The sequence below is a fragment of the Dermacentor andersoni genome, chromosome 10, assembly GCF_023375885.2.
Source record: "Dermacentor andersoni chromosome 10, qqDerAnde1_hic_scaffold, whole genome shotgun sequence".
Taxonomy (NCBI): Eukaryota; Metazoa; Arthropoda; class Arachnida; order Ixodida; family Ixodidae; genus Dermacentor; species Dermacentor andersoni.
This window is the reverse complement of record NC_092823.1, coordinates 107,584,386-107,611,561: the sequence shown is the minus strand read 5'-3', so window position 1 is coordinate 107,611,561 and position 27,176 is coordinate 107,584,386. Positions and strand designations below refer to the sequence as shown.

Here is a 27,176-nt window from a genome sequence, read left to right as displayed (position 1 = left end):
CTGATAACTTGGCCTAGAACGCGCGCTCACCATGACAGTTAGGTCGCGTATGTTTTCTCAAGGTAGAAAACAAGCGCGATGGCGCCAATATATGATGGGTCAGTTTGTTTCCCGGGGACACGCATCCTAGCTAATGAAGCTGACGACGGCTTGTACGCAGCAGACGACGGAAGCGAGAAGCGTTTTCGACGGAACACTCCTACGCTTTGAGCTAGCTGCTTTATTTTTACCGAGGAGGAAAACTGCTTTATCGAGGCCGTTAGGCTCAGTGCTTTCATTTAAGTTTCTTAGGCAAAACGTGAAGTTTGCGATGTTACGAAAGCAAAACGAGGCCATCCGCGCCATTTTGTACGCGCCGTGCCTACGTCGCCTACGTCGCCTACGTCGCCTGCGTCCTGCCTCAAGGCAAATGGCGGAATGCCCGGAAAAGAGCCCATGTTCCAATCGCAAGCCAGTAGCGCCAAACCGCGCCGAGCGTCACTGATCGCGTTCACTGCGCGGCACGCAAGATTGCAGAGCGTCCCATTTTAATGCGATAGGCGTTCAGGGTCGCGCATGTCGCAGAAAATCCATTGTCAGTGGGGGCGGCGGCGCCTCCGGCCAAGAAAGTTATCTCGATTCACGCATCCCCATCCAAGCAGGCCCTCCGCGTGGCGCATAGGTGTTACTGAACTAATTTAATTTCTTAAAGTGCGCCAGACTATTCGTAAATTACGACTCACACACAACCTACAGACATGATAGCGTTCGACTGTGATTTCAATATACGAGTAAACATAATTCTGTTAATCGCAAACTAAAACACGAACCCCTTTTAACGCGACAGCGCTTTCCATCTGCCGTTTTAGGTCCGTCTTAGTAGGAGCGGCTCGGCCTGCTCGGTTCCTTGTAATACCATAAAAAGAAATAATGAAGTTCGCGTTTGTGCATAGCGTTCGCCACCATCGTTTCCAGGAAAGCATTCTCAGTTGCTGGGAAGCGTAAGAAGCAGTCAGAGATCTTTGAATGCTATGGCGTTCCACTCTTATAGGCGAAGCTTAAGCGTCTTCGAACTTCTACAGCGAAGCTGTATTTAGCGAGCCGATTCGTCTATCTGTCCGACTGTCGTATGTACGCCGAAAACTCCTCTGGCGGAACCCCATATGCATGCGTGAAAAAATTGAAAGAGAGACACGCGATTGGCTGCGCCAGTAGTGACGTCTTTGTTCTATCGCAGCCGAGCGCGCGCGCAGAAGTTTCTCTGTGGCTCCGAAACGGGCAGGCCGCGCGTCACATGTACTCCGGAGGAGCAGGCAGCTTTCGATCAGCAACGCCGCACGCATAACCGGGAACGAGCTCGTCTACGCCGTGCCGATGCTGTAGCCCGGGCACGATAACATGCTCGTGCAGCCGTGCGCAAGCAACTGCGTACCGAGGATTCGGCAGCCTACCAAGCCGCCGTTTAACGAACCGTCGGGATTAAACTAGTGATAATCGCCGGGGCCGCACGTTTGAGCTGCGCTGGTTAACCATCTGTACAGATTGCTTGGGCGGCAATTTTTTTTTTGCCGGCAACTACGCCGCGCGTGGCGTGCGTACGCTTTACGCCAAACTACATCCGCACTTTAACAAGCCACGATATATGCCCCGACTAGCCGCAACGACTGTGGCTAATTTCGAGACGCTCAAGGTTTCGTAAATGATATAGATGTAATCTTTCAACATGTGGAAGCTTATTAACAAGAAGAAAGGAAGCGATATTCGTCGGAAAGGTAGAGGAAGTAGTAATAAAATGACCACAGCATGAAATGAGTGAGACGGTAGCTTTGCCCACGATAGGTCAAGATGTATGCAGTGAAAGAGAAACATGGTAATGCGATCAGCAGTTTCGATGACGTTGTAAAAGCAGCAGAATAGTCGACCGACCATTACAGTACCCAGAGCAGCCACGCAACCTTCATTGCAAATAGGGATGAACAGTATACAGAGGCTCCTTCTATAACTAGAAATGAAGTTAAAAGGGTCCTGCAAGACAGGTCCGGGGGTAAATCTACAAAAGAAGATGGAATAACAACCGATTTATTCAAAGGTAGAAGAGATATTATGCTTGAAGTGCCTGCGGCCCTTTATTCGCAATCCATTACGACTTCAAATGCACCAGTGATCTGGAAGAGTGCCAACATACTAATCCATAAGAAGGGAGTCATTAAAAATAAATTAATATAGCCGCATTACCTCGCTTTCAGTACTGTATAAAATATTCACCAATATCATTTCTTACAAAACAGGGGCGACACTTGGCTTCAAAGAACATAAGAAGCTGGCTTCAGGAAGGCATATTCTGCAATAGATCACATCCACCTCATCAATCACGTAATCAAGAATTTTGCTTAGTAGAGTCAACGTATTTTTATTGATTATGAAAAAACATTTGATTCGGTAGAGGCACCAGCATTCACGGAGGCATTGCATAATCAGAGTACAGGATGCACACGTGAATGTCTTTGGAAATATCTACAAAGATTCCACAGTAATCTCGCATATCCACAAAGAAAAGTGAGAAGAATACCTATGAAGAAAGGGGTCAAAGAAGGAGACACAATTTGTCCGATTCTATTCCCTGCATGCCTAGAAGTATTCAATATAATAGACTGGAAAGGCGTAGGGGTAAGGATCAACGAATAATATCTCAACATTCGGCTTGCCTGTCCTGTTGAGCTACACGGGAATGAATTGCAATAAATTATTGAGTGTAACAGTAGAATTGAATATCATTAAGCAGAAGACAAAGGTTATGCTCTAGAGCCTGACAAGAAAAAGAATTCATGATTGTCCGTAAGCCCCTAGAGTTTGCGCCGGAGTAAGTTTATCTAGCTCAATTATTCACAGGGGACCATGATCATCAGAATGAAACTTACAGAAGGATAAAAATGGTCAGGAGTGCATACAGCAAACGTTACCAAATCCTGACTGGGAACTCACTACTGTCGTTGTAAAGAAAAGTGTGCAATGTCTCCATTCTACCGGTGCTAACATATGCGGCAAGTTAACGGAGACGCTCGAGAATAAGTTCAAGGCCGGAAGAAGAGCGACGGAACGAAAAAAGGTCGCAGTTTCGCCCTAAATGTGAAGCATTGATTGCGATAGCATAACAATAGGCAGCTACACGAAGTAAGAGTAGTAGTTTTTCGACTGTATAAACTTGTAAACATAGGCACAGTAACTAAATTAACAAGCATGGTATCACGCCCGCAGAAGTAAACGTGAACACATCTTATTCGATGACAGTGGAAACTCGCTGTGAAAACACTAGAGTGAGGGAGCACAGCAGCAGCAGCGAGCGGACTGACCTTCGTGCTGCGTCTCGCATCAACGTGAACTAAGCTACGGAAAGACAGCGTGGGGCGGACTTTGTTGCCGGCGCAGATGGCTTTCAAGATGCAGCAGCCCGGGCTGGTGCGCGCGGCTGCCCGGGCCGCCCGAAGTAGAACGCGCCCCTCCTCCCTCCCTAACCTCCCTAGAGAGCCTTACGTGCGACGAAAGACTGCGCGCTTCCTCCCCGCTTCCCTCCCTTGCGTGCGCGAGATTGATCCGTGATCGCCTGCACAGCCTAGCACGGTTTCATTCGAGCATAGAGCACACAGCGCGCGAGATTATCATCCTTGGGCATTATACGGAAACTGACGACGGCGACGACAAAAATGTGTTGGAGTGTCCATATAGTTGCTGCCAAAAATTTTTTTGAGCGTAACATTAAGAGACAGGAAGAGAATGGGGTGGATTACAGAGCTAACTGGGATAGCCGATATTGTAGTTGGCATTAGGAGACAAAAGAAAATGGAGCAGGGCAAGCCATTCAATGCCTAATGTCGATAACCGTTGGACCATCAGAATTACAGAATGGGTGCCAAGGAAAGGGTAGTGCAGTCGAGGATGGCAGGAAACTAATTGGGGTGATGACATTAGAAAATTTGCAGACGCAAGTTGGAATCCCCTAGCGCAAGACAGGGGTAATTGGAGATCGCTGGGTAAGGCCTTCGTCGTGTACTGGACATAATAATAGGCTGATTATGATGCCTGTAAAGGGAAAAGTCAATGCATTGTGAAATAATATTTCTTAGACTTCGATAAGCGAAATGCCGGAGCGAGAAAGTAGTCTTTCGGTTGCTTGACGACACAGCAGTCGTCACGTGTCGAATCGACGTTTTCCGAGAGACGCCATGAGTGCAGGTGGCTGATGGAACGAAGTTGGAGTGCAGAGGTGGGCATTAGTACATAGAGAGGCGCTGAAAAAAAATATACTGCTTCAACGATTCTTAGCAAACAAGAAGTCTGTTTGCTCGACATTTCATTCCAGGCAACGATTGTTCCTGGAGATGCCATCCTAGAGCTCACAGACCAACAAAGGTTGGATAATTACGAATCACCCTAATGAAAGGGAATGGTGCCCACTTCGTGGAGGCCTCGTTTGCACGCCTGGTATGCAGCCTAGAGTACCTTTCTATTTGTTATGCGGTGAGCGCAGTGAATGGATCGACATATTGATCGTTCTTGCACAAACGGCGTTTGCAGTGGACGTTTGATACTCATCGGAGCTTCGTCGTATCCTGTTTTACCTCGCCTTCAGTCTTTTCTTTTTGTTCATTAAGCAACCCTCAGGCGACGACATGGCAATTAAGTGCCACATAGTCACTGGAAAGGTCAGGAGCCAGTTGACATGATCGTGATAGCTTTTGGATTTATCAGTTCTTTCTTGCTTTCGTCATCGATCGTGCACTCTTGCTATTCTCGAGTTATTCTGTGCAAAAGTTTCGCTACTATGATGAAATTGCAGAGACGAGTGGTATGTGATTCGCTAGGCTTGCAGACATTGGTATAATAACGGTTTGGTTTGGTGCATAGCTCCCTGTACTTGCAGATACAGACACTACGTCGTCGTCCTCATCATCATCAGCAAATGTTTGTGCCCACTACAGGACGATAGCCTCTTGCAAGGATTTACAATTACGTCTGTCTTGTGTTAGCTAATTCCCAACTTGTACCTGCAAATTTGCCAATTTCATCACTCTACCTAATTTGTAGCCATTGCCGAAAGCGCTTCTCTTTCCTTCGCATCCATTTTGTAACACTAAAGGTCCACCGGTTCGCTACCTTAAGCATTAAATACTCAGTCCAGCTCAATTTTTTTGTCTGTGGTGAAGCTCAGATCGCAAACGGTGATAGCCAATATTTTATTTGACATTAAGAGACATGTCGTATTGTACCGTATATACTTGCAGACACGGTTATAATAGTATTGCACTAAGTGCTTGCAGACACATCTATGGTGCATGGTACCCAAAACTTGCAGGCATCAGTCTGCTTTGCACTACGCAAGAATTGTAGATACAGGTATAGCATATGGTAGGCTGAAATTGTAGAAACTGGCATGGTGGTTGCACAAAACTGCAGCCACTGATATGCTATATGTTAGCCTGCATTGGCTGGCATTAGTATCGTATGGCAACCTAAGCTTGCAGGCATTAGTATGTAGGTGGCATCTCGCGCTTACAGACAAAGGTGACGCGTATAATTAAGGCCATATATTACCAGGCACTTGGCGACACAGGCATGGTGAATAGTGCTGGAAACTTGAAAGCACTGGTATGGTGTATGGTATTCTTCACCACTTTCTTTGCTGGTCTCCTTGACTCTGGCAGGAGAAAGCCTGTCAATATGTCTTGAGAAGTGGATGGTTGTGCCACGAAATGATGAATTATTTGCGGAAACAATCCAACCTACGTCACTCCGGATCAAAAAAAAAAAGTTATGAAAGAAAGAACAGGTTTTTTTTTTGCTTTAGCGACAGACAATTTGCTCTGTTTGTGTAGTTGCTATCTTGGTATTTCAATAACCTCCACGCCATCTGCACAAATTTTAATAAGGTCAGAATTTACTGCATATTGATGTGGCGCGGTGTGTCGCAAGGCCAGTATTGACACAACTTCAGCGCATGAACGTTTTGTTCTCACAGCCGCAGTTTCAGGTCGACGAGAAGAAACTTTGCAGCAACATGAAATCATGCTCGTAACGATGATCGTGGTTATATTTTGGAAATCGTTGTCGTACGAACGTCAGGTGCCCTCTTTTTGAAGTGTGAGAAATCAGTTGTTGAGAGCGCTTTTCCTGTAATGTGTTGTGAGTCAGTTTGTCAAAAGCAAGGTCGCTTGTCTCGTACGAGGAAGGTCCTTTCTTATGCTTACATGGCGCCAAACCACTCAGCGTTCGAATCTGAGCGAGAGGTTTAGCTCGCATATTCGCTACCCTTCCCACGGGTGCTCTTTCCTTCGCGCAACGTAATTCTCTAGAATATATGTTAGACGCAACGCGAGTACTCAACGTCGTGTTGGCGTATTTCTTTTTTAAATATAATCAATCTCCGCTTATCAGGAATCCGCACTCGGGCTACAAGTCGTTTCTGCCGCGTGCGCAGTGGCGAACAGGCTAGGCGAAGTGTAATTAGTTGGTTGATTGCTCACGACAGGCAAGACAGACGGCAAGGAAGAGCGGGCATGTGACTACATGACAAAGGCCTGGCAGCAAACGGGTCGGAACTAATGCTTGACTGTTGTTCCTGGTCTATGGAGTAACAAGCATGGAGTTTTTTGCCTGCCGATGTCCCGTACACGACCCTGTTGGCGTCTGCACGTGTGAAGGAGGTACCGAGAAAGCCCTGGAAAGGAGCCCAAAATAGTTTTTTTTCAGAATGTTCTAGGGCTTCTCTGACACTTGTGATCTTTCAAGACAAGTGTGTTCATCACGAGAGACAGACTGGAACAGATAGTTTCCCAAGTTACGATGAAAAATAGTCTTTAAAACGAAAATGCAATGAAAATACATTGTAGGATGAAGAGATAGGTCACACGAATAATCACGTCGATCGTGTACCTCATGCATCCAGCTTATGCGATGTAAAAATTATTCGCCATGCGGCGGATATTACTGCCCTAACGCCAGAAACCTCTGTCACAGCGACATACGTTAGCCCTCTGTGTATGGATGGCTGTTTGCATAGCATCCCAAAAACAAGGCTGTCCATTTAGAGTGTCTTCTTTCAGCATACGTCTACTCTAGTACACCTCTGCTACGCTAATCGACGCACTCTAGACCGTAGTTAGCCAGCTGTCGTGTCCTACTGAGTGTCGCCTGTGTCCATGGCGTCAGTAGCAGTACTAGTAGCATTTGTAGTACTGTCCATACTACCGACACCACTGATGCTGCCCACACAATACAATCTATGTTATCGAGACTATTGCTGCCGTCGACGTCACTGACACCAAGTGTGGCACGATAGCAAATTAGGCATGATCAAGGCGCCTGGCTTACTAATACCACGATCAATGTCATATGTAGTCGATAAAGTCAATAACATTTCAAAAGGCTAGTGTGCGTCCCACCTGCTTAGTAGATTGTGTTCCTGTGCAAGCCTATGGAAGTGTGCCTTTGCTATGACGAAACTTTTTATTGACGAGGCCAACTTTGAAAGTTAGCCTTGGACTTATGTATCGAACTTAAGTATCGAACAAAAGGAAACAAGGCTGTTGTGTTTCGCCAGATATTCGATATTTTTTACTGTCTGAAAAAGTGAGCGCTGAGATTGTTTCAAAGAGCCTCACGTCGGTCGATCTGGATGAGAGCTGTGAAGCCCAAGACGAGAACAGTCGCCGCATCGAAATCGAGAAACCGGGAGTGCTACGCAGGCTGGTTCACCATGGCATCACAGTTAGGAAATGAGAAACAGGTCAAGTCGATAAATCAATAGAGGCCAACATTGCTTTGAGCAAAGAAAGCCGAAACTATTTTTTTCGTTTTGTTTTCTCAAAGACCCTTCCGGGGTATTACATAAGGGGTTTAGAAGGAACAGTACCAAAAACAAACAATTTACAGTTTTATGCCAATGACTCTGTTTTCTGTAACTTGAGAGACTCAACTGAAGTTTTTCTTTTTGGCCTCTCAACTCGGCCGTCTTGTTAAAGGGACACTAAAGGGAGACCGCAAGTCACCCTAGATTTGCACAATACGAACTCGCGTTTGAGTGTGCATTGCGTTTTATTGAGCACATACTAAAACAGAGCAACTTTCGCGTGCGACTGTGTTTCCAGTTTGCGAAAACGCGGAAGAGAATCGCGAAAAAATTAAGTGGCCAATTTCACGTCCCTACTCCACGCATTGCCGCTCGCGAACACTAGCGTACATTATTAGCTGCAACACGTTGCCTGTGTTGGAAGACGCCTAAAGACTGTGCACGGCTGTTCCGACATATAAAATATTAGAGCGCAGCTCTCAAGCGCCCGTTCCTGCGGCGAGCGTCTGCGTTGGCGTAACCGAGCGAACGAGCACAGCGAAAGATGAAAGAGCGAACGCGGAGCGCAGCGGGGACTGAAAGACGCGAGGAGGAAAGCGACGTAGGAGGGTGCAGCGGAACCATGAGGCGAAAACCGGAGGACGAGGGTACGGCGAAAGCATGCGAAGAAAAGCGGAAGTTTAGGGGATGGTGAAATCACGAGAAAAAAAAAATGTAGTGTGGCGACGATGGCTACGAGATGGCGCTAGAGCAGCGCGCGTCGTCTGGCAGGTCGGTCTGCGTCGGTTGCTGCTGTGAATCGCACCCACGCGTCGCTCCTGCGCTGCCTCGCGCGATCTCCAGATTAGCGAGGCACTCGCTCCACAGTTCGCTCTTTTTGCAACGTGCCGCACGAGGCAGATTGTCCGCGCCAGCCAATACATGGCGAAATAAAAACACGTATAGGGCTGCGCTCAAATTTGGCATTAGGGAGTATTGTAATCGTCTGTGAGTTTTCTTGGAGAACGGTACACATTTATGTGTATTATCTGTATACATGAAGAACCATACGCAAGGAACCGTGGCCTAGCTTCTATTCAACGTGATTATATTATGTTGTTTAACAATCGAGTCTTCCTGTGCAGGTTGATGAAATTGTCCCAGTAAGGCACAGATATTACGCGTCTTACTGAAGCCTTCGTATTTTCTGCAGCGTGGCATGCTGTTTCCATGGAAAATGCACTCAGCGAATGGAAAGTTTTGTATAGGAGGTATGAGCGCACACCTATGTGTTTCTCTCTGCACTATATTTTTCGCGTGATGAAACAAATGACACGCTAGTGGGGACTTTGGACACGTTGACACGATCTAGTAATAACATTATGCAAAATTTAGCTTGATTACACATCTTGGAAGCACACGTGATACATGATTGGCTCCAGAAAAAAGGTGCCGTGAACACGTGCGAATATTGAGTAGGACTGGCTATCGCAAGTAAAAACTGGCCCTTTCTAGGTGTCTAAATTTAGGCTTGCACTGCATGCGATGAGATTTATAGCACCTAGCTGTTAATCGAAGCAAGGGCACTTGATTTTGCGAGGGTTCGGAACTGAGAGTACTCACTGCAGACCGCGTGCGTGGCCTCGTACTCGTCCGACATGTCCGGACAGTTCATCGCCCCATCGCATATGAGCTTGTTCCAGATGCAGTTGTCGTCTTTGCAGTGGAACTGGTCTCCGTAGGGGCAGCTGGTCCAGTTCCCTGAAATGAAAGCAGAACATGAGCAAGCTACTCCTTTTTCTTCGAAATCACCCCGGAGACAGTACGGGAAATCTCGCACACGATGCACACGATGCACGCATGATAAGGTGACACTTAGGAAGTTTCAGAAAAATTTCAGCAGTAACTTGACAAATCCGTAACTCTGCACCTGGAGCGTATACTTAGTTATGTGAACTGTATCTTTTAGAGCATCTAAAGTAGACGAGTTCAATATAATAACCTACAAGCTACGTATTATTGTTACACTGTTCGCATTTTTGTCCGGATTAGATGTAATAGTAGGTGCAGCATATATAATTGTGGTGTTTTAATATGGCCGAGTTAAGTAGATAACTTGAGAAGTGAGTTCTTTAATTCAGAATTCATGAATATTCCTGAAATTGATAGCTCAAAGAAGAAAAATCACTTTCATAAATCACTAGGTTTTATTTTCTTTTAAATGCAACAAGTTTCATGAAAATACGTATGACGGTTGATGAGACAAACATTTTTTTTTGTTCCCATGTATTTAGTAGGAGTCAAAATGATAAAAGGCTTCATCTAAGATATATTCATGCAACGACATTGCGGTCTTTGCAGCGAAAATTTTGAGCTACAGCATGAACTTTTAAGTCGGGTCAGGCCGGTCATAAATATACCAAACATATTATATTACCTATGTTGAGCTTCTATATTTTCTGTGTTATACCGCAAAAAGAACTGAAATACTTTTACATGTACATGTGCTGGCCATTATTGAGTTTTGCACTTTTTGATGCAAGAATTAAAGAAGTAATCACCAGCACTGATACAGAGAACCCGAAGTTCTCATCTAACGTTGTAGTGACGCTTCTTAAATACTATCCTTCTGCGGTTGTTCTTGTACTAAATTGACATATTTATGTGATTCATTTTTGCTGGCAGAGGGTTAAGCTTTCATTCAGTGCTATGTTCGAGGTTTTTTCAATTTTTGGCATCCTTAAATAGCTACAAATATCTTCCTTTCTTGACTGAATCCATATTTCTACCTAGTTGCATTTTTATACTTCGTTGCCTTATGTCCTATTGGTTTCTTTACCGATAGATAGTTGATGTCTTGCTTTACTTATATCGTCGGGTTACCTTATCAAGAAATAGTGTATGCTCGTGTGCTTTGCGGGCTTTATATACGTCAGTTACTTGCGAACAGAACATTGTTGGTTGCCGGAATAAATACCCTGGAAAATATCTACAGAGATTCCACAGCCAACTTACTTCTGCGTTAGATACGTGTAAGGAAAGGGGTCAAACAGGGAGACACAGTCTGTCCAATGCTATTCACTGCGTGCTTGGAAGAAGTATTCAAGCTATTAAACTGGGAAGGTCTAGTAGTGAGGATCGACGGCGAATATCTCAGCAACCTTCAGTTTGCCGATGACATTGTTCTATTCAGGAATACTGCAGACGAGTTACAACAAATGATTGCGGACCTTAACAGGGAGAGTGCAAGAGTGGGGTTGAAGATTAATATGGTAGAAGACAAAGAAAATGATGAACAACCGGGCAAGGGAACAAGATTTCAGGATCGCAAGTCAGCCTCTAGAGTCTGTGAAGTAGTACGTTTACCTAGGTCAACTCATCACAGGGAACCCTGACCATGAGAAGGAAATTCACAGAAGAATAAAAATTGGTTGGGTCGCATACGGCAGGCATCGTGAGCTCCTGACTGGAAGCTTACCGTTATTATTGAAAAGGAAGGTATGCAATCAGTGCATTTTACCTGTGCTGACGTATGGGGCAGACACTTTGAGACTGACAAAGAGGCCTGAGAACAAGTTGAGGACCGCGCAAAGAGCGAAGGAACGAAGAATGCTTGGCATAACTTTAAGAGCCAGAAAGCGAGCGGTTTGGATCAGAGAGCAAAGAGAGCAAACAGGTATAGACTATATTCTAATTGAAATTAAGAGAAAGAAATGGCGCTGAAAAAGAAATGGTCATGTAATGCGCAGATTAGATAACCGTTGGAGCATTAGGGTGACAGAATCGGTACCAAGAGAAGGGAATCGCAGTAAAGGGCGGCAAAGGACTATGTGTTTCGACGAAATTAGGAAATTTGCAAGTGCTAGTTGGAATAGGTTAGTGCAGGACAGGGGTAATTGGAGATCGCAGGGAGAGGCCTTCGTCCTGCAGCGGACATCAAATAGGCTGATGATGATGATGATGATGGAATTGTTTGTACAGTGAGGCGAAACAAGAGCAGTGACTAGAAAGGTTAACAACTTGAGCACCTGACGCCGAAAGTCGGCTGCGAGCGCTATATTTTTTGTAGAGGCCTTGTCAGATGTCACCACTAAAGAAACAAAGAAATGTATGGATGAAGCAGAATATGCTCGGTCAAACCGACGTCTCACATAACATGAGCGGTAATTTGTGTTCGTCGCCGAAAACGTTTGAAAAGTTATCTGCAACGTTAAAGAATGGGAAATTGTGACGACCCCTTAAAATTCTCATTTTGTAGATATTTTATTGCGAAGCACTGTTTGCCCCATTTCTGGCATATTGAGGTAGGTATGGAGGCTCCTGCCTGGCCTCGTTTTAATAAAAAGAAATTAATATGTTACAAACGGTGAAATCGAATCTCTGCCGTCGAGCACAGCAGCTGGTGCTCTAGCCACTAGGCTGCGATCACTTCTTTATTCTCGCTTTTGCCTTCTTGGTGCGAATGAAACATTCCACCAGAAATTAATCCCCCAAATAAATGAGACTCCAGCACAGCTCTTGCTGGTTACTACTAATAGGGCTTTAAGTTTACAAGGTCAATAAACAAAGGCAACCATTCTGGTTTCTCCTCCTGGAGAAACCAGAATGGATAGAGAAACCAGAACCATGTGAACAACACTTTCAATAAAGTATTGCCTAGCGTTGGGCCTTTATCACATACATCACTACACCACGTTCATATGCATATTTCTATAGTTTAAGAGACCTCTAGTACTTTGAAACTCTTCGTACGTGTGCCACGTGTCACCTTCTCGTGTTCCTTGTGACAACTCGCGCTTTGATGGAGCCGTGCTAGACTGCACTATATTTGGGAACGGCTCACTTTGCATAGTACTTTCTTTGTAGCGGTTTGCGCTACGTAGAAACTGGGCGACGTTGTACAAACTTCAGCATCGCCCAAGTTGATTATGTTTCAACATTTCTTCACTGGAGTACAAATGCCGTCGTCGTTTCAGCATACACCACATGACATTGCCATAAGTACATACGATTGCTTAAAACGTAGTTGCCGATCATGTCACAATACGTGTTTCTCTCACTTGCGCTCGTCCCCTACTCATGCATTTATTAGGAGTAGGAGTGCTAACAATTGTGCTGTCGGAAGCTCGCGCCGAACGACTGGCGTAGAAATCGTGCCTTTGCTGCCCGAAGATCTTCTTCGACGTGGTTGCCGTGGTGCTGTGGTCACACACTCACCCACAGATACGTACGCTCATGATTCACACACGGGACTATTCAATTTACAAAAACACATTGCCTCACTTGGTCACGGTTTGCGGAACTCCAAACAATGCTGGGTAGTCAGGTACCTGCCGAATGCTCCGCATAACATCGATTTGCACAGTGCGTGGGGACCTGGCCAATTGTTCTTTGATTTATTTTTGCTTTCTTTTTGCGCATAGAGAAAAGATTTGCGAAAGAAAACTTTTGTGTTGATCGGCATTAGTCCAGAGTTTAGACAAAGTTCGCAGACTCTATTTTGAGTTCATTGAGACTGTACCTACTATCCACAATATTTTAAACCACCAGCCTCTGTGTGGTGTGCTCACGCACTCATTTAGGAATGGCCCCTGGAAATGGACGAACGGGCGAATGGACGACTATCGCAGAACGCACGTGGCACTACCCCGCATCAAACCCCATCCAAACTCCGACTAGCTGTGGGGACCTTGATGCTAGGCAGGTTCAGCAGGTTCTATTCCCGCGAACCTGCGACATCGCTGCTCATGTTGGACACCCCTCTACTAGAGGGGCTCCGCGCTCTAAATGTACGACAAGAATGTGTCCCTCACTTTAGTGTCCCCTTAACATCTGACGGTGTGGACCAAAGAAAGGAATGAAGAAAGCGAGGAGGCAGCGAAGAGCTCAAAGAACACAACCGAAAGGTTTCACCGTGCAGGTAGATGTTGAACTTGAGCTGGTAGCCCACGATGCTCTTCTCGTCCCTGTCGCCGACAACGAGCCGTATCCTGGTCAACGCATGCGTCGACTCGTGCGGGCTCAGGTGAGGCCTGGCCGTCAGCTTTTTCTGCACGCACGTCGTCTCCACCAGGGTCGTTCCCCGCGCAGCCTCCGTGGAGTCATTGCGTGCCCAGTAGGCCTCGTCGCTGCGAGCGAGAGACCACTTTACTGTGGGGTAGGTTCCTCTTTCGCCTCGCTTTGTCGAGAAGCGTTCTACCTGGCTGCCGTATATTTCTTATTGGGTTACCTTACATATGGTTGATACCTTGGCTTACCTAAATCGTCGAGTAACGTTATCAATAAATTGTTGATGCTCTTTTTTGCTTCCCTTGCGCTGGACACGACTGGCTACACGTGCTGCCTTAGGATAGGCGAAACATGTACGGTCGTCGTCGATATGAAAGAGAAGACCTAATCTTTTTCAAGCTCCCATAGGGGCTAAACACATATGCCCTTCATAAATGTGTTCGGTGAGATAGAAAGGTAAACAAGGAAACATTGTTACGTGTAAATTTCTTAGATTTGAACCCCTGAATCACGAGTTACCGTCGCTTTAAGAAAAATTCACTGTTCTTTTTCATTTTGATGACCACCGTACTTGCGATAACAGTCCGAGAGGTTCCAGGAAGTTCCCAAAAGATGGCATCGCGTCTGCATTTCCACAACCGAAACAGCCATCAACCCGACACGTCGTCATTGACAATTCGGCTTTCAACGGACTGGTCTTTATCCTTTCATCTGACCAATAGGACCAGTATAGGCGCATTAACAATCTTGTCCATGCAGTTTTTTAGCGAAATACTTAAGGCTCCAAACGTGCACCAAATTTTTGAGCAGCCACCTTTCCAAAACGTTGTCTGATAGACTACATGACTCGGTTGTTCATGTACTGCCGTTTTTTAGTTGCAAAATTGATGCGCAGAAAAACAATCGCAACACAAAAGAGCAACAGTTACCGACAGGGTTCAACATCGGAGAAGTCCTCTTTCTGACACGTGCATCGTCGGACATGTCAAGGAGTTTCGGCAACAGTGGCTCAGTGGTTATAACAGCCAGTTGCGGAGGACAAGGTCGCCAGATCCATTTTTTTGGTCACAGCGCCTACATCCAGATGAAGGGATAATGCAAATACACTGGATGTGCTGAGTATCAGAAGCACGTTAACTCATTCGGCCCTGGTGGTGTCAATTGACACCATTGCAGAAAACGTCCCCCACAATTAGTGAAACAATGCGAATAGAAAAAGTTAAGCTTTCGACGTGAAGCCATCATAGTCCTGAGACGATTGCCGGAATTTTAGGTAGGATGGGGCAAGAAAACAATTGTTCTGCGGGAAAATCCAACTCAGAAAATCAAAAGTAACAGTAACACTCTTTGTTTCACATTTGGACGTCGTCAGCGCCCAGCTACATTGTTACGTCTGCCTGTGCTCACTCATGTTACTTTAATAATTCCAATGGCGTGTTGCTTTCGGACGTTGAAAAGTGTCGCGGCATCCACAGTTTCTACATTTCTGTACAAATTGACGTCCTTGTCCTGCGATTATTGTTATGTCCGGTGTACGTTCCATTTACGTCTTCAGGTTTGTGCAATGGAAGCGCTTTATATATTTACAGAGCCTTATATTTTTCCAACCCGCGAATAGCTCCAGTAAAGCTGGCAGTAATAGCAAATGAAATGCGCTCAAATAACGGGACTTCTTGAGCAAATACAGTGCACACACTAGTAATGCAGAACTATTTACACAACCATCAATAGCAGGGTGGTTGACAGAGTGCACAACCACCCTGATTACCGGATATCTTGCAGCGGAGACAGAGTGACAAACGACGACTGAGACACACACATCATGAGCGCTGTTTTGTGGCCTCAGTTCTCGTTTCTCGCACTGTGTGTCACTGAAAGATGTAATATACCTAGTAGCCTCGCGCCACACCTTATTGAAGTACCACACGCGATCACTGCAACAAGCACTTAGCGACGTTCTCCTGCTTGTCCCAAGCAACGTTGTGCGCATACGGCCGTAAACATCACAGCTCACTCGGCGTTTTCGCTATGCATCGTCTACGATTGTCGCAAACGAACACTCTTCCGCCCCATGGCAAAGGAGTTTTAACGTGGCACAGCCTGTCGATTCCGATGGTTATAACTTCGCGCGTCGTGGTGCATCGGTACCTGGAGTTGCAACCACAAGTCAGCAATAGCAGCTCCTTGTAGAAATCGCGGGCAATCGAGCCAGAGCGCCACAACAGCAACCCTCTGAAGTCGCAATGACGGGCACTTCAGCGTCCTTGCAACGTCGGTACTACCACCGGAATGCATGGTCTCAGCCACTGGGTCGATAATTCCAGACACTTGGAGCTGACACCGACACAATCGTTTACCCACAAGCCTTTTCTCCTTGAACGAGGTGTATAGATATTTAACGCCCGCATTTATTTTCTCACTTGTTAGATTTTTTTCATTTTTTAATTTTAGTTCCTTCCCCCGATGTGCCTACATTAGACGTGTTTGGTCTATTATATATGCACTCGAACGCCTTGATAACAAAGTGCTTGGGACCTCCAAGATGCTTAGTTATGCAGGTAACATCTTTGTAAGATCGCGCACAATACCGCGCACAATACCGGCGAAGCACGTACAGCAAAAGAAAATTCTTATTTATCATACATTTCAAGACATGCTTCGAAAGGAGTCGATTATAAACTGTTGCATGCTACGGCTGACAGTATCGTAAACTTCAGCCGACCGAGAAGGAAGAAGATGGCAGTCGCTTGATGACGTCTAACCCTAAACGTTGTTAAGAACGGCCAGCTGCAGCGCAAGTTTTGCCAACCAGTTGCGACAGTGGCCGCAACTTTCCTGGAGCGCCACCGCCAACCTCTAGCCACGGCGTGACTAAGTCGACTTTGTGTCGGGAACAATATGCGCGTCCTCCACTCTCCGTCGCTTAAGCTAGGATGCGTTTGACGAAGCAGGCTTTGTGCCGAAACCGCCTCCGTTACGCTCTAGCCTCGTCGCCGTTGTGAATGAATGAGTTCGGCGGGCCAACTATTGTTACCGAACCCACCAACGCGGACCTGATCTGCTATGAGTGGGGTAGTTGCCGCGGGAACGTCGTCGGAGACCTCTTCCCACGCGCCGACCAAGACGTAAGACAATGGCTACCCGAGCGCACTGCGAGGGTCCGCTCCGAGTTCTACGAAATCCGTGTGATGTCGGTTTCAGATCGAGAACCCGTGTGTGTGTGTGTGTGTGTGTGTGTGTGTGTGCGTGTGTGTGTAAACCGTCCCGCGGAGAGGCGGCGTGTTTACGATGCCTGGACGAACGTTTCCGCCACCTTGGAATCGGGGGAGGACCGAGTGTTTATAAACGGCTGTTGTGCGGATGCTCGATACACTTTCTTACGCAGTCATGTTAGACTGAGACACTCTCTCAAGCAGTCGTGTTAGACTGACGTACTTTCTCTCGCAGTCATGCTAGACTGATGAACTGCATGTAAATACTGTAAATAAACCCATATTCCTCGTTCTCGATGAGAAGCAGTCCTTACCTTCATCAACGTCCTCAGCGTGGATAAGTTGGACGACGGCATGGGCCAGCTACCTTCTACTTCATGCCGGACTCCAATCTTGACAACGGGTTACGAACGATGGGATTGAACCCCGAATCCTGACAACGTCGACGCAATTCGTATAGGTCGAAATGCCCTTTTGCAGGAGCAGGTTTCGTCAATGTGCCTGCGATTCTTGTTCACTGAGTTCGCAGGCGTTGGTTTCCATGGGCAATTAACTCTCACAGATTGGTATGCTTAGCGCAGCTACCCAGTGGAAGCGCCCAGTTTTTGGAAATAATAACGCTGAAATTTTTTTGTGCCGGTTAACACTATTATCGTTAAACTGCTGTGATTACATAGTTACACGCACACCGGTAACCCTGGTCAGTGGTTTCGGCGGTTTGGTCCGTTTGGCTGTTCTTTTTGCTTCCGGGATGTGGAATTCCATTGTCCGACACTTAACACTTGCTTCTTTCTTGGGACAGTAAGTGACGTATTACACGTCCAATAATAATTTCTCTCTGGCAATTGCTCTATTGCATTTTATTTTAAGTTTCCAGCTACACAATATCTAGTCTAGTGCCACCCACTCTGAGCCATGTATACCTATAAAAAATCTGAGCCATTTGACTACTTTCTTTTAAAATATCATAAAGTTGAAAGACGGGAAAGGCAGAATAAATTTCGTTTTGGCAACTTGGTGTTTGTGTAAATTATTCTATTTTCAAAGCGTCGGCATTGGGCTAGAGCCACAAGGATATTTACACTGTCATTTGCGAATATGAACTGAATTCCTCACAAGACTGGAGATTCGTATTGTCTTTTGCCTCAAAATTTGCTTTTCCTTCTATGTAAGTTGCTTTCCTCCCTAATATGGGTGTCTCTATATTTGTAATGTTAAATAATAATTTTACGTTATGCCGTGTCACCATCTCTATCTTTCTTTTTAAAATTTTGTCTCGCACATTTCCTTTAAACGGCACCGCGTCGGTCATTTCCTTCAGTGGGTAAGCGCAATGGTTTAAATTTTATGCAAGCAAACAATTGAATCATCAGTAAGAATTTGGTAAACTGCGTATTTTTATCGTAAATTAAAGCCATATTCTATAAAAAAGAAACTCAGTGCCTTTCCAGTCTGTGAAGAAGGATGGCCAGCGAAGGTGTGTATTTGGGCCCCTTAAGGGCGAACTGCACAACCACCGCGGGTCGCCCCGGCATTGCACAATACTCGGGATCGGCCCACGTATGGGGAGTGCTTAACGCCTGCTTCACCTCCGACGTGGTGGTCCGCGCGGCATTGCACTATCTTGCAGATTCTCGGGATCGGCCCACGTATGGGGAGTGCTTGACGCCTGCTTCTCTTCCGCCGCGGGTCGGCCCGGTGTACTCTCTTCGGGATCGGCCCACGTATGGGGAGTGTTCAACGCCTGTTTCTCTTCCTCCGCGGGTCGGCGTGTATTGCACTATCTTCGGAATAGGCCCACGTATGGAGAGTACTTAACGCCTGCTTCACCTCCACCACGGTTCAGCCCGACATTGCACCATCTTCGGGATTCGCTGTAAGAGCAAAGTAATTGACGAGGCAGGTGGTCCCATGGCACAAGAACATTGTGACGTTTCGCTACTCGTTCCAGCTCACTCGGTGGCCTGTTACGCTGCTACATCAGATCGCGTAATGAAGAGCAGCATAACTAACGACCTTGTGAGCCGAAGACAGCACCGAAACGTCCCAATGTTCCGCTGCCGTGTGACCACCTTCTGCGTCTTGTGGTCCCGAAACATTCATCTTCTAAAGAACGAAGCTAGAACCGGTTCGCGTGAAAGCTATTGCGGTAAATTGTTTTCCGGGTGCTATATGCGATGATCGCAAGTATGTATTTAGTTTTGTCTGGGCTTTCGAAGTCCAGTACGTTCGTTAAACGCAATAGCATGAAAAGAGCAGGAACGTCGTCTCAGTATGCTTTAAACGCAGAGAATAATCCGTGGGCTGTGGTGGAATGTACGGCGCGAAATTGAGTGCAGGGAGCACGCGTCTTGGTTGAGCACCTGGGAACGTGCACCACGGTGACGGTGTCCACGCAGTCCTGAGGCCGCAGTGGTTCGCGTTGGAGTGGGCGGCGCGGCGAAGCCTTGCGTAGGCTGGCCGACAGGAAGTGCATGACCACGCCGGCGCCCTCTGGCGCCACGATGTGCAGGTCGCAGTAAGGCATGATATCCCGCGTCGCCAGCAGCCAGACCATGAGTGCTCCCGCCGAGCCCTCGCCCGTTTCGTTGGCCCACACGATGAACGGGTTCGCGGTACACAGTCTGCTGCCCAGATCTGCCAATGACAGAGACGTAGAGCAAGGCGTTCCTTTTCACCCTTATTCGAACGTACGCTCGTAATCTCGTTCCATACCCAGGCTCAATGTGTAATAAGAAGAGATTTACAGGGATACTTAAAGTAGAACCTATGTATGCTTGAGCGTTGGGTCTTACTTCGGTGGAGCTTCTGCCACTGCTACCGACAATATTTGTTTCGTTTTACAGAAGTTCCATTTACTAAGAGGAACATCTGAACCTTCTTCCACTGAGGTATTAACAAGCAAGTGCAACATATTTAATAAATGTCCCGCTTACTTGCTGGACCTTATGTCAAACCGCATTAACCCTTATGTTCGCAAACGATCCTCGACTCGGAGCGCTTATTCCACTTCATTAGGATGATGATGATAATGATGGTGTTCACTGGGATGCCCTTTTAGAACAGGGCGGCGGCAAATGGTCTGCTTGATTTAACCATGTATAACTACATCTATTGCCATCTAGCCTTTGGCCTATGTGATCTCGATTTTAACTTTCGTATTTAAAACTTCTATCCCTTCATTGTGCCGTTTCCGATGTTTGTAATGACTCCGGTTCTGTCAATCTCTTCCTCGCATTTCCCCCCCTAATACTCTAAACGTCTCTTAGTTATCTCGGCTGCTCCCCAGTTAATCCTTCCATTTTCTGCGAATCGCAAAGCTTCTGGAAAACGGGTACTTCTCACAGGTCTCACTAGGTGAATATGTTGGCATTCCATTACGATGTGCCGAGTCGCTTCCCGGCTATTTTTTTTTCTTTTTTTTTTGCAGCACACACAACCTCATCCTGTGGCACATATTTGCTCCGGTATATCTTTAAGCTTAGGCAGCCAACTCAGACCTCAAGTTGCAATTAAGACAATGCGCATTGCGTTATCATACAAAAACTATCATTCAACTCTATCCACTTGAGCACAGTGCCACCTCTCGACTGGAGAAGACGCTACGTTTCTCGAGAATTGCCGTGGAGCTTAAATGAAGCGCAGTGACCACTTCTGTCGAAAAGTGGCGCTACCATCCGCTGTTTTATTTTTTGTCGAGGTGGAATGTTAAGTAGGGAGCGTTCTAAAATACGGAGAGCAAGAGCGTGGTATAGCAGTGGTAAGGGGTTCCACCAAATGAAGAGCTAACGCCCAAGAACGTTTGCTCCAGATTATATTTAGGAAATGGAAACATTTCTTTGTAATTATGTTCCATCTACTTTTAGGAACCAACAGGAAATATGAATATAACCGTAGCTGCGTACCGCCCATGACCAATCTTGATTTATTGGGAAGATGCCCACAGGCAGCAGTACCGTTTAACACCAGAAAGGAATTGAATTGAGTGTGATTGGAAGGAAGACTTCGTATTTTTAATCAAGAAAAATTAGAACTGATTCACTTTTATTTCTTGCCGTGGAAAGTACATTCATATAAAAGAGCACTAGTGTTGTTTCAGCAATAACTTGTTTGCTTAATAATTACTGAATAATTCTTTTGCAGAACTAGCTACAATTAAAACCGCGCTCAGTTTATCAAAGACGCAACGGTGACACTTTAGTTAAATTTCATGTGCTTAAATAAAATTTTTCAGGCATCGAACTCAGCAAAACAACAATGATACATTCAACTTTGTAGGTTTAAAATATTACTGGCGCATATTTTTGAAGCCATGGAAACTCTACCACGTGTTTCTCCCGTCTAAATGAACGGCACTTAGCGAGTACGGAAGGGCGAAAAGACTTATAAAATCATTTTAATTTGGTTTCATAGACGGTCTAGAAATGCCGAACATTTCATTATTGACATCCACCTGACGTGCTGACACAGACCATTTTGTTGACGTCGTATGATGGACAATGGGAGTCAAACCGCGAACCTTTTCGTTGTAGCCTGAATACGCTCTTGGATAACATTGTGTAATAGTGTTAAACGTTACTATTTTTAGCCTTTGCTTTGTTACTTTTTCACTTGATGCTAAGTCTTTCTTTTCTAGAATGTGCTACCCGCGAACTCAAAGCCCTGCAATGGGCCTGTAAGGTATTGTCAATAAAAAGAAAAAAAAAAAGACTATGTATGACGACATTTCTCGTACAAAAAAAGAAAAATGCACACGAGACGTGCGCACGTTCTTTCTTTTTTGATTGCGCTATCAGTGGTTACATACGGCGGTCACAAAGATCGCAGGATCGTAGTGAGCTAATCGGTTATGACGTCATGATGCATCCACCTCATAGGTGGCGAAACCAAAACTGTTTTTTAGAAAGTGACACTACACTGGAATCTTGGTAAACGAAAATCGGTTAAACGGCATTTCCGCCTAAACTGAAAGCAGTTTTATGGTTGGTTCGTTTTACATTAAGGCAAAGCAGAAAAAAGTGCAAAAAAGAATTGTCTCTCAACGGAACGAAAGGTTTTCTGACTGCTGGTAAACGCAACCAAAAAATATTTACGAAATTGAAACTCGACGGCCATTATCAGTGGCATCGCGACAGGTATCACTCTTTGCGCCTTTGTGTTTTGTGTTTGTCGCGGGTATTCTGCGTTCTCACCAAGGCGGCTTTTCTTGGCTTTCGTTCTTTCCGAGGTTAGTGTGGCTCGTTCTAACGCGGTGGTTTGTACCTTGCGGTGGTTTCAACTGTGATTTCTTTGTGTTCTGTATGTGGGCTTTATGTGGCTGAGCTGCGAGTTTGCTTAGGGCTTGCGATGGCGGTGCAGAAGCGCCCACACAAATGCGCTCGCGGTGGAGACCAAGATGAAAATTATCGATTGCTTTGAGAGTGATTTCTTCACTAGAAGTTCATTTCTTTTGCTATATGAACCTTGTTTTCTATTATGGCGAAGCTTTCTTTGCCTCTTGGTGCGAGTTCTGCGCTGCTGCTGTGGCTGATACTGATGCTGCTGCTTCCTTGCACGCCTCGTCCGGGTGTAGTTCAGAGTGTGCATACAGGGTGTCCCATGTAACTTGAGGCAAAAATTAAAAATAACTGTAAAAATGTCAGGTAGCTGGACAGAAGCAAGAGAATGTCGTTTGCCGTCGCTTGGAGATATTCAGATTATATTTTTTAAATTCCGCCTGATTAGATTAATGTTCATTAATTAATCAACTTCCCAAATATTATAATTACATGAAAAGAGGCAATGATAAAATTGTAGAGCAACATGAAAAACTCACCGTACAGCTTTCTGTTGCTCCATATGTTCTCCATAAAAGTGTCTTTTCCTAGCGTGAAAAAAGCCCGTGAATACACGCAAAGTGCCTCGAGGGGTGGTTCGCGTGGCAATTTTGACTTTATTCGCGGGATGCTTTCGCACTCGAAAAAGAAAACACTATTATGTAGCACGTATCGAGGAGCAGAAAGATGCACCGGGAGTTTTTCATGTTGCTCTATAATTTTCTCATTGCCACTTTTTATCTAATGATAACATATTTGAGAAGTTTATAGAAGTGGGAGACAGAGATAGGCGACGCTTACGACGTTTCAATAGAGCCCGGGAACAATGCCATCTGACACGTCTTGAGGGCCGCAGCAACGATCTCTGGACAACTTAATTAGGCATGATTCCGAGCTTGCCTCCATGCTCACGCGGTCCAGCAACCAGTCCCGGAAGGAGCTAGGGATAATGTTAAGAGAGTGAGGGGAGCAGGCAGGCAATGGGCACAACCGGATCCCATACCAACGCAGTCAGGAAACTGGTGATTAACCTTAATCCCTCTGTCCGCGTGACCGCTCACCTAACCTGACACGGGACGAAGAAAATGCGTTGTCAGAAATCACAGCTCATTTGGGCTCTCTTCGGTAAAGGAACGAGCGAATGGATGACACGTTCTGTGTTCTGTGTGCTACATGGCAAATGCAAGTGATGCAGGCAAGGTACCTTTTAAGATCACGTCACGACTGTCGTATGCCGTCAACACACCGCTAAATACCGTCAATGAGCGCAAACAGCGCTGATAGCTTCGCTTACATCGATTCCCACATGGCGTGCGATCTCTATTCTTTTTATTATGTTTTCTGCCTTTACCTCTAGCCAGCGGCTACTCGCAAATGAAAACTTTGTTAGAAGAAGCCGTGTAATGAGATCTGCAGCAGCTTTTCTCTGCTGTTGGCAATAAAGAATCTGCTCATTTTGAAAGAACACCTCGTGTACGCTAGAGCTGAATCTTTCGGTGAATAGAGTTCCGGATAAAGGGACTCGCTTGCCTGGTCTCTTGAGGCACAGGTAACGAGAGTGGACTGTATAGAGGGTTATTAACGCGCTTCCATGTTTGCGGGTACCATGTTGACATGCTTTGGACGTTACACGCGAGAACAGCCATGTACATAGTTTAGGTGCCCGTTAATGATCCCCAGGTGATCCAAATTTCCGGAGTCCCCCACTACGGCGTCCCTCATAACGAGATCGTGGCTTTGGCCCGTAAAACATTGTAATGTAAATTTCTTCTTTTGCCTTGGACCTTACTTTAAAGCAAGAAAATGACCTTTTCGAGAATTTCATGCATAAGTGCTCTTGAGGGCAAGGAGCGAGGAGAAAAGAAGCAGAGAAGTGGGCGCTCAACTAAGAACTAAATAAAGTTTAGAAGCAAACCTTCCGCGGCATTTCACGCGTCGCCACACCGCCCCTTCACTCCGAGCGAGCGCACGTCAAGGAAAACACTTGAAGTACAGATCTCGTAAACATAAACACCCAAGTAGCAGAACTGGAAGTGCAACTCACGCGTAAAGCCGAGGTTGTGGGTCCGGCTTCCCACGTCGCCTAGTTATCTTTTCGTCCACTTTCGTGTAGCTTTTCTTCTTCATTTTCTACATACCAATTTAAACGACAGTGAATTTCCCCGAAGCTTTCCTTGGTTTCATTGTTTCTTGGCTTTATGTGACCATGAGTAATAAAAGCGACCCCTTCAATTTACTTTCCGCTCTTGATGACACGAGAAAAAAGCTAAATTCCTGGAAACGATGCAGTAACCACTAAACCGATTGATTTCACTTCCGGTTTACCAATCTTTCCGTTTCTTTGTAAGCGATTAGTCTGGCCTTCTTGGTACGACTTCTTTTCTAGTGCTTGGTGCAGAAATTTCGAAAAAGCGAAGGCGCCAACAACGCCGAAATTCAGCTCTTGTGTTTGTCTCGTCTGCTGCCGTGTTTGAAGTTTCTGCGCTAAACAAAAGAAAAGCTTTCCGTTTCTTTTTCTCTTTCTCTTGCATTTCGGGTAAGCGATAGACCAGTGGGGCAATTGACTTTAACAAAAGATTTGATCTATTGAAAGAGTGATTAATTGGTTGATTGAATGAATTGACTGATTGATTGAGTTCAGCAAGGTTACAAGACAGGAGTAAAAGGAAGGGGTTACAACTGAAGCCGCGGCGGAGGGTCCAGCTTTATTTTTACCCTTTCAGCTCAAAAAGGGACCTAAGAGCTACTGGAGAGGGATACAGCAGCAAGAAATTGATGTTGATTATCTTCATTTACATCAATAAACCTTATTTTCCTTCATTTATCGAAAAAAAAATCTGGGCTAGCAGTGGAGGAAATGAAGACAGAGCTTCTTGTTTTTGAACTTCGCATCAGAGCTTCAGTGCGGGTACGTCAGTGTGGCGTTACGGATTTTTGTGACGTCAGTGTGACGTCTCTGCGGTGTAACAGAGCTCCTGTCGGGGCGGTTTTGGGAGCAAGAAGAGTTTAATAGAAACATACTACGTCGAGTTTCTCGGCTCCTTCACAATGTAATGTATACATTTACTCAGACGAGATTGATCAGACCAGAGTAGGCGCTCTAAAGCATAATGACATTACGGGGAATCGACACTGGGCCTGTGAGGGGTGAAATCGCCCGTGCTTTGTTCTTGTGTATATTCTAGCTTACCAAGCTTCGTATCATGATGGGAATGGCAATTTTTTATATTACAGAAGCGTGAACTCCCTGACACACTTTGTATTGACATTCCTTTCAAGCGTTCGTTTCATATACGCCCAGAGAAACGTCCCCGATGGATTTCTGGGTACAGCTCCCAAATGGAACGTAGCCAGTGGTTGAATCTGTGCTCAGTAACAGAATGCACTAGCCTCTCAGCATACAATGCGTCTTCATTCTAAATTTTCAAGCACAAAGGAGAGACGCTGCTCTCGAATTTTTTTTATAAAATACTAGAACACAACGCTCCTCCCCTGTGGGGCCAATTCACCTCGTTGCCATGGGCCATATGAAGTGTACAGCTTCGTTTCGCTATTTTATTATGTTATTGTCATCTTGTAGTGCCCATTTTTGCCTGAGTCGTGTTTGGGACATTGAGATAACCGATCCTAAAAAGAGCCGCCTTCACTTTTTTTTTCACCTAGAAAATAAGAAAAACAAGAATAGATGGTAATTGTTCGTATCGAATACGTTGCCTTGCCACAGTTCAACAGGCGCCGTACGTAGGGCCAAATCACTCTCATTGACGACTTTGAGAGGCATGCTGCCTGTGACTCCAACCTCCTTGCGATGTTGAATAGACTCGTTGTGAAAAAAAAGGCTTACGAGGAATGTAGCCGCTGCCATGTGATTCATACCAGCATCGCTGTGACGAAGCCGAATTGAGGCTGGCGTTATGCAAATGTGTTAATCGCGAGGGCACAATCCGATTCCAATACGGCTCGAATGAAAGCACCCGTCTGACATTAGCATTCCTTTATTTGCTATGGTGGAACAGTGCTAGGAGCTTCAGATGAGATTTTTACTCAAAGTCTTCGGGATGCCTGCTGCACCTCTCTCTCCTCCTACTTACTCTTCTGCACAGATGAAAAGAACGAGATAACTTCATTCCCGTTTCTCGAAATTGGTCGGGATGTGTTAATCGGCCGTTTGACCTTCGCACGGGCAGCTAGTGCCTCAGAAAAGAGAAGGTTTTAAAGGAAACAGTCAGAAAAGGGGCGAGGACGGCATGAGTTTTACGGCCTCTGACTACGACTCGCCGAAAAGGCAATCAATATGCGAGCCCACTGCCCGACGGTACATAAAAAAACTGGCTCGTCGTCATTCCAAAGCACACGGGCCGGATTTAAGGCGTGGACACTCAGGCCCGCAAATAAGAAAGCTGTCGTGCCAGTCTTTCCTCGAAGATTTCTAAAGTGAGTGGACCCGGAAGTGCGGCCGGCCTTCACAGCTCAATTCACTTTTCGCACTGCCTGACTGCAGATGTACCCGACTCCGTTGTGGACTCACTGTATGTTTTGGAAGATCCTAACCGTTAAGAAGAGGAAGTGAGCTCGGAGCCATTGTGCGGTGCACGATCTCGGCGGTGGCGGCTGTTGCTGCTGCTGCTGCTGCTGCTGCTGCTGCTCTCTCTCTCTCTCTCTCTCTGTGTGTGTGTGTGTTTATGGCCGTGTTCGTAAATATCCGCGATCTTTTTGTTTTCATCATTTAGATCCAATTTCACGTCGCTCTTTCTCTCACTTTCTTCTTGATGACTGTGCGTTGACGCTGGCGTGGCTGGGCTCGGTCGTCCGGTGTCACCAACTTGTGGGAAGGCTGGA

General features: G+C 45.8%; 1 protein-coding gene across 1 annotated transcript in view; it reads right to left on the bottom strand.

Moving 5' to 3' along the window:
* LOC129387936 (uncharacterized) overlaps positions 1-27,176 on the bottom strand; it is a 131,385-nt gene that overhangs the window by 49,452 nt on the left and 54,757 nt on the right. The window contains exons 2-4 of the mRNA XM_055077765.1: positions 19,386-19,659; positions 13,715-13,929; positions 9,425-9,562 (exon numbers count right to left, since the gene is read on the bottom strand). Coding sequence (XP_054933740.1) covers positions 9,425-9,562; positions 13,715-13,929; positions 19,386-19,659 — 627 coding nt within the window. The remainder of the gene's footprint in view (positions 1-9,424; positions 9,563-13,714; positions 13,930-19,385; positions 19,660-27,176) is intronic.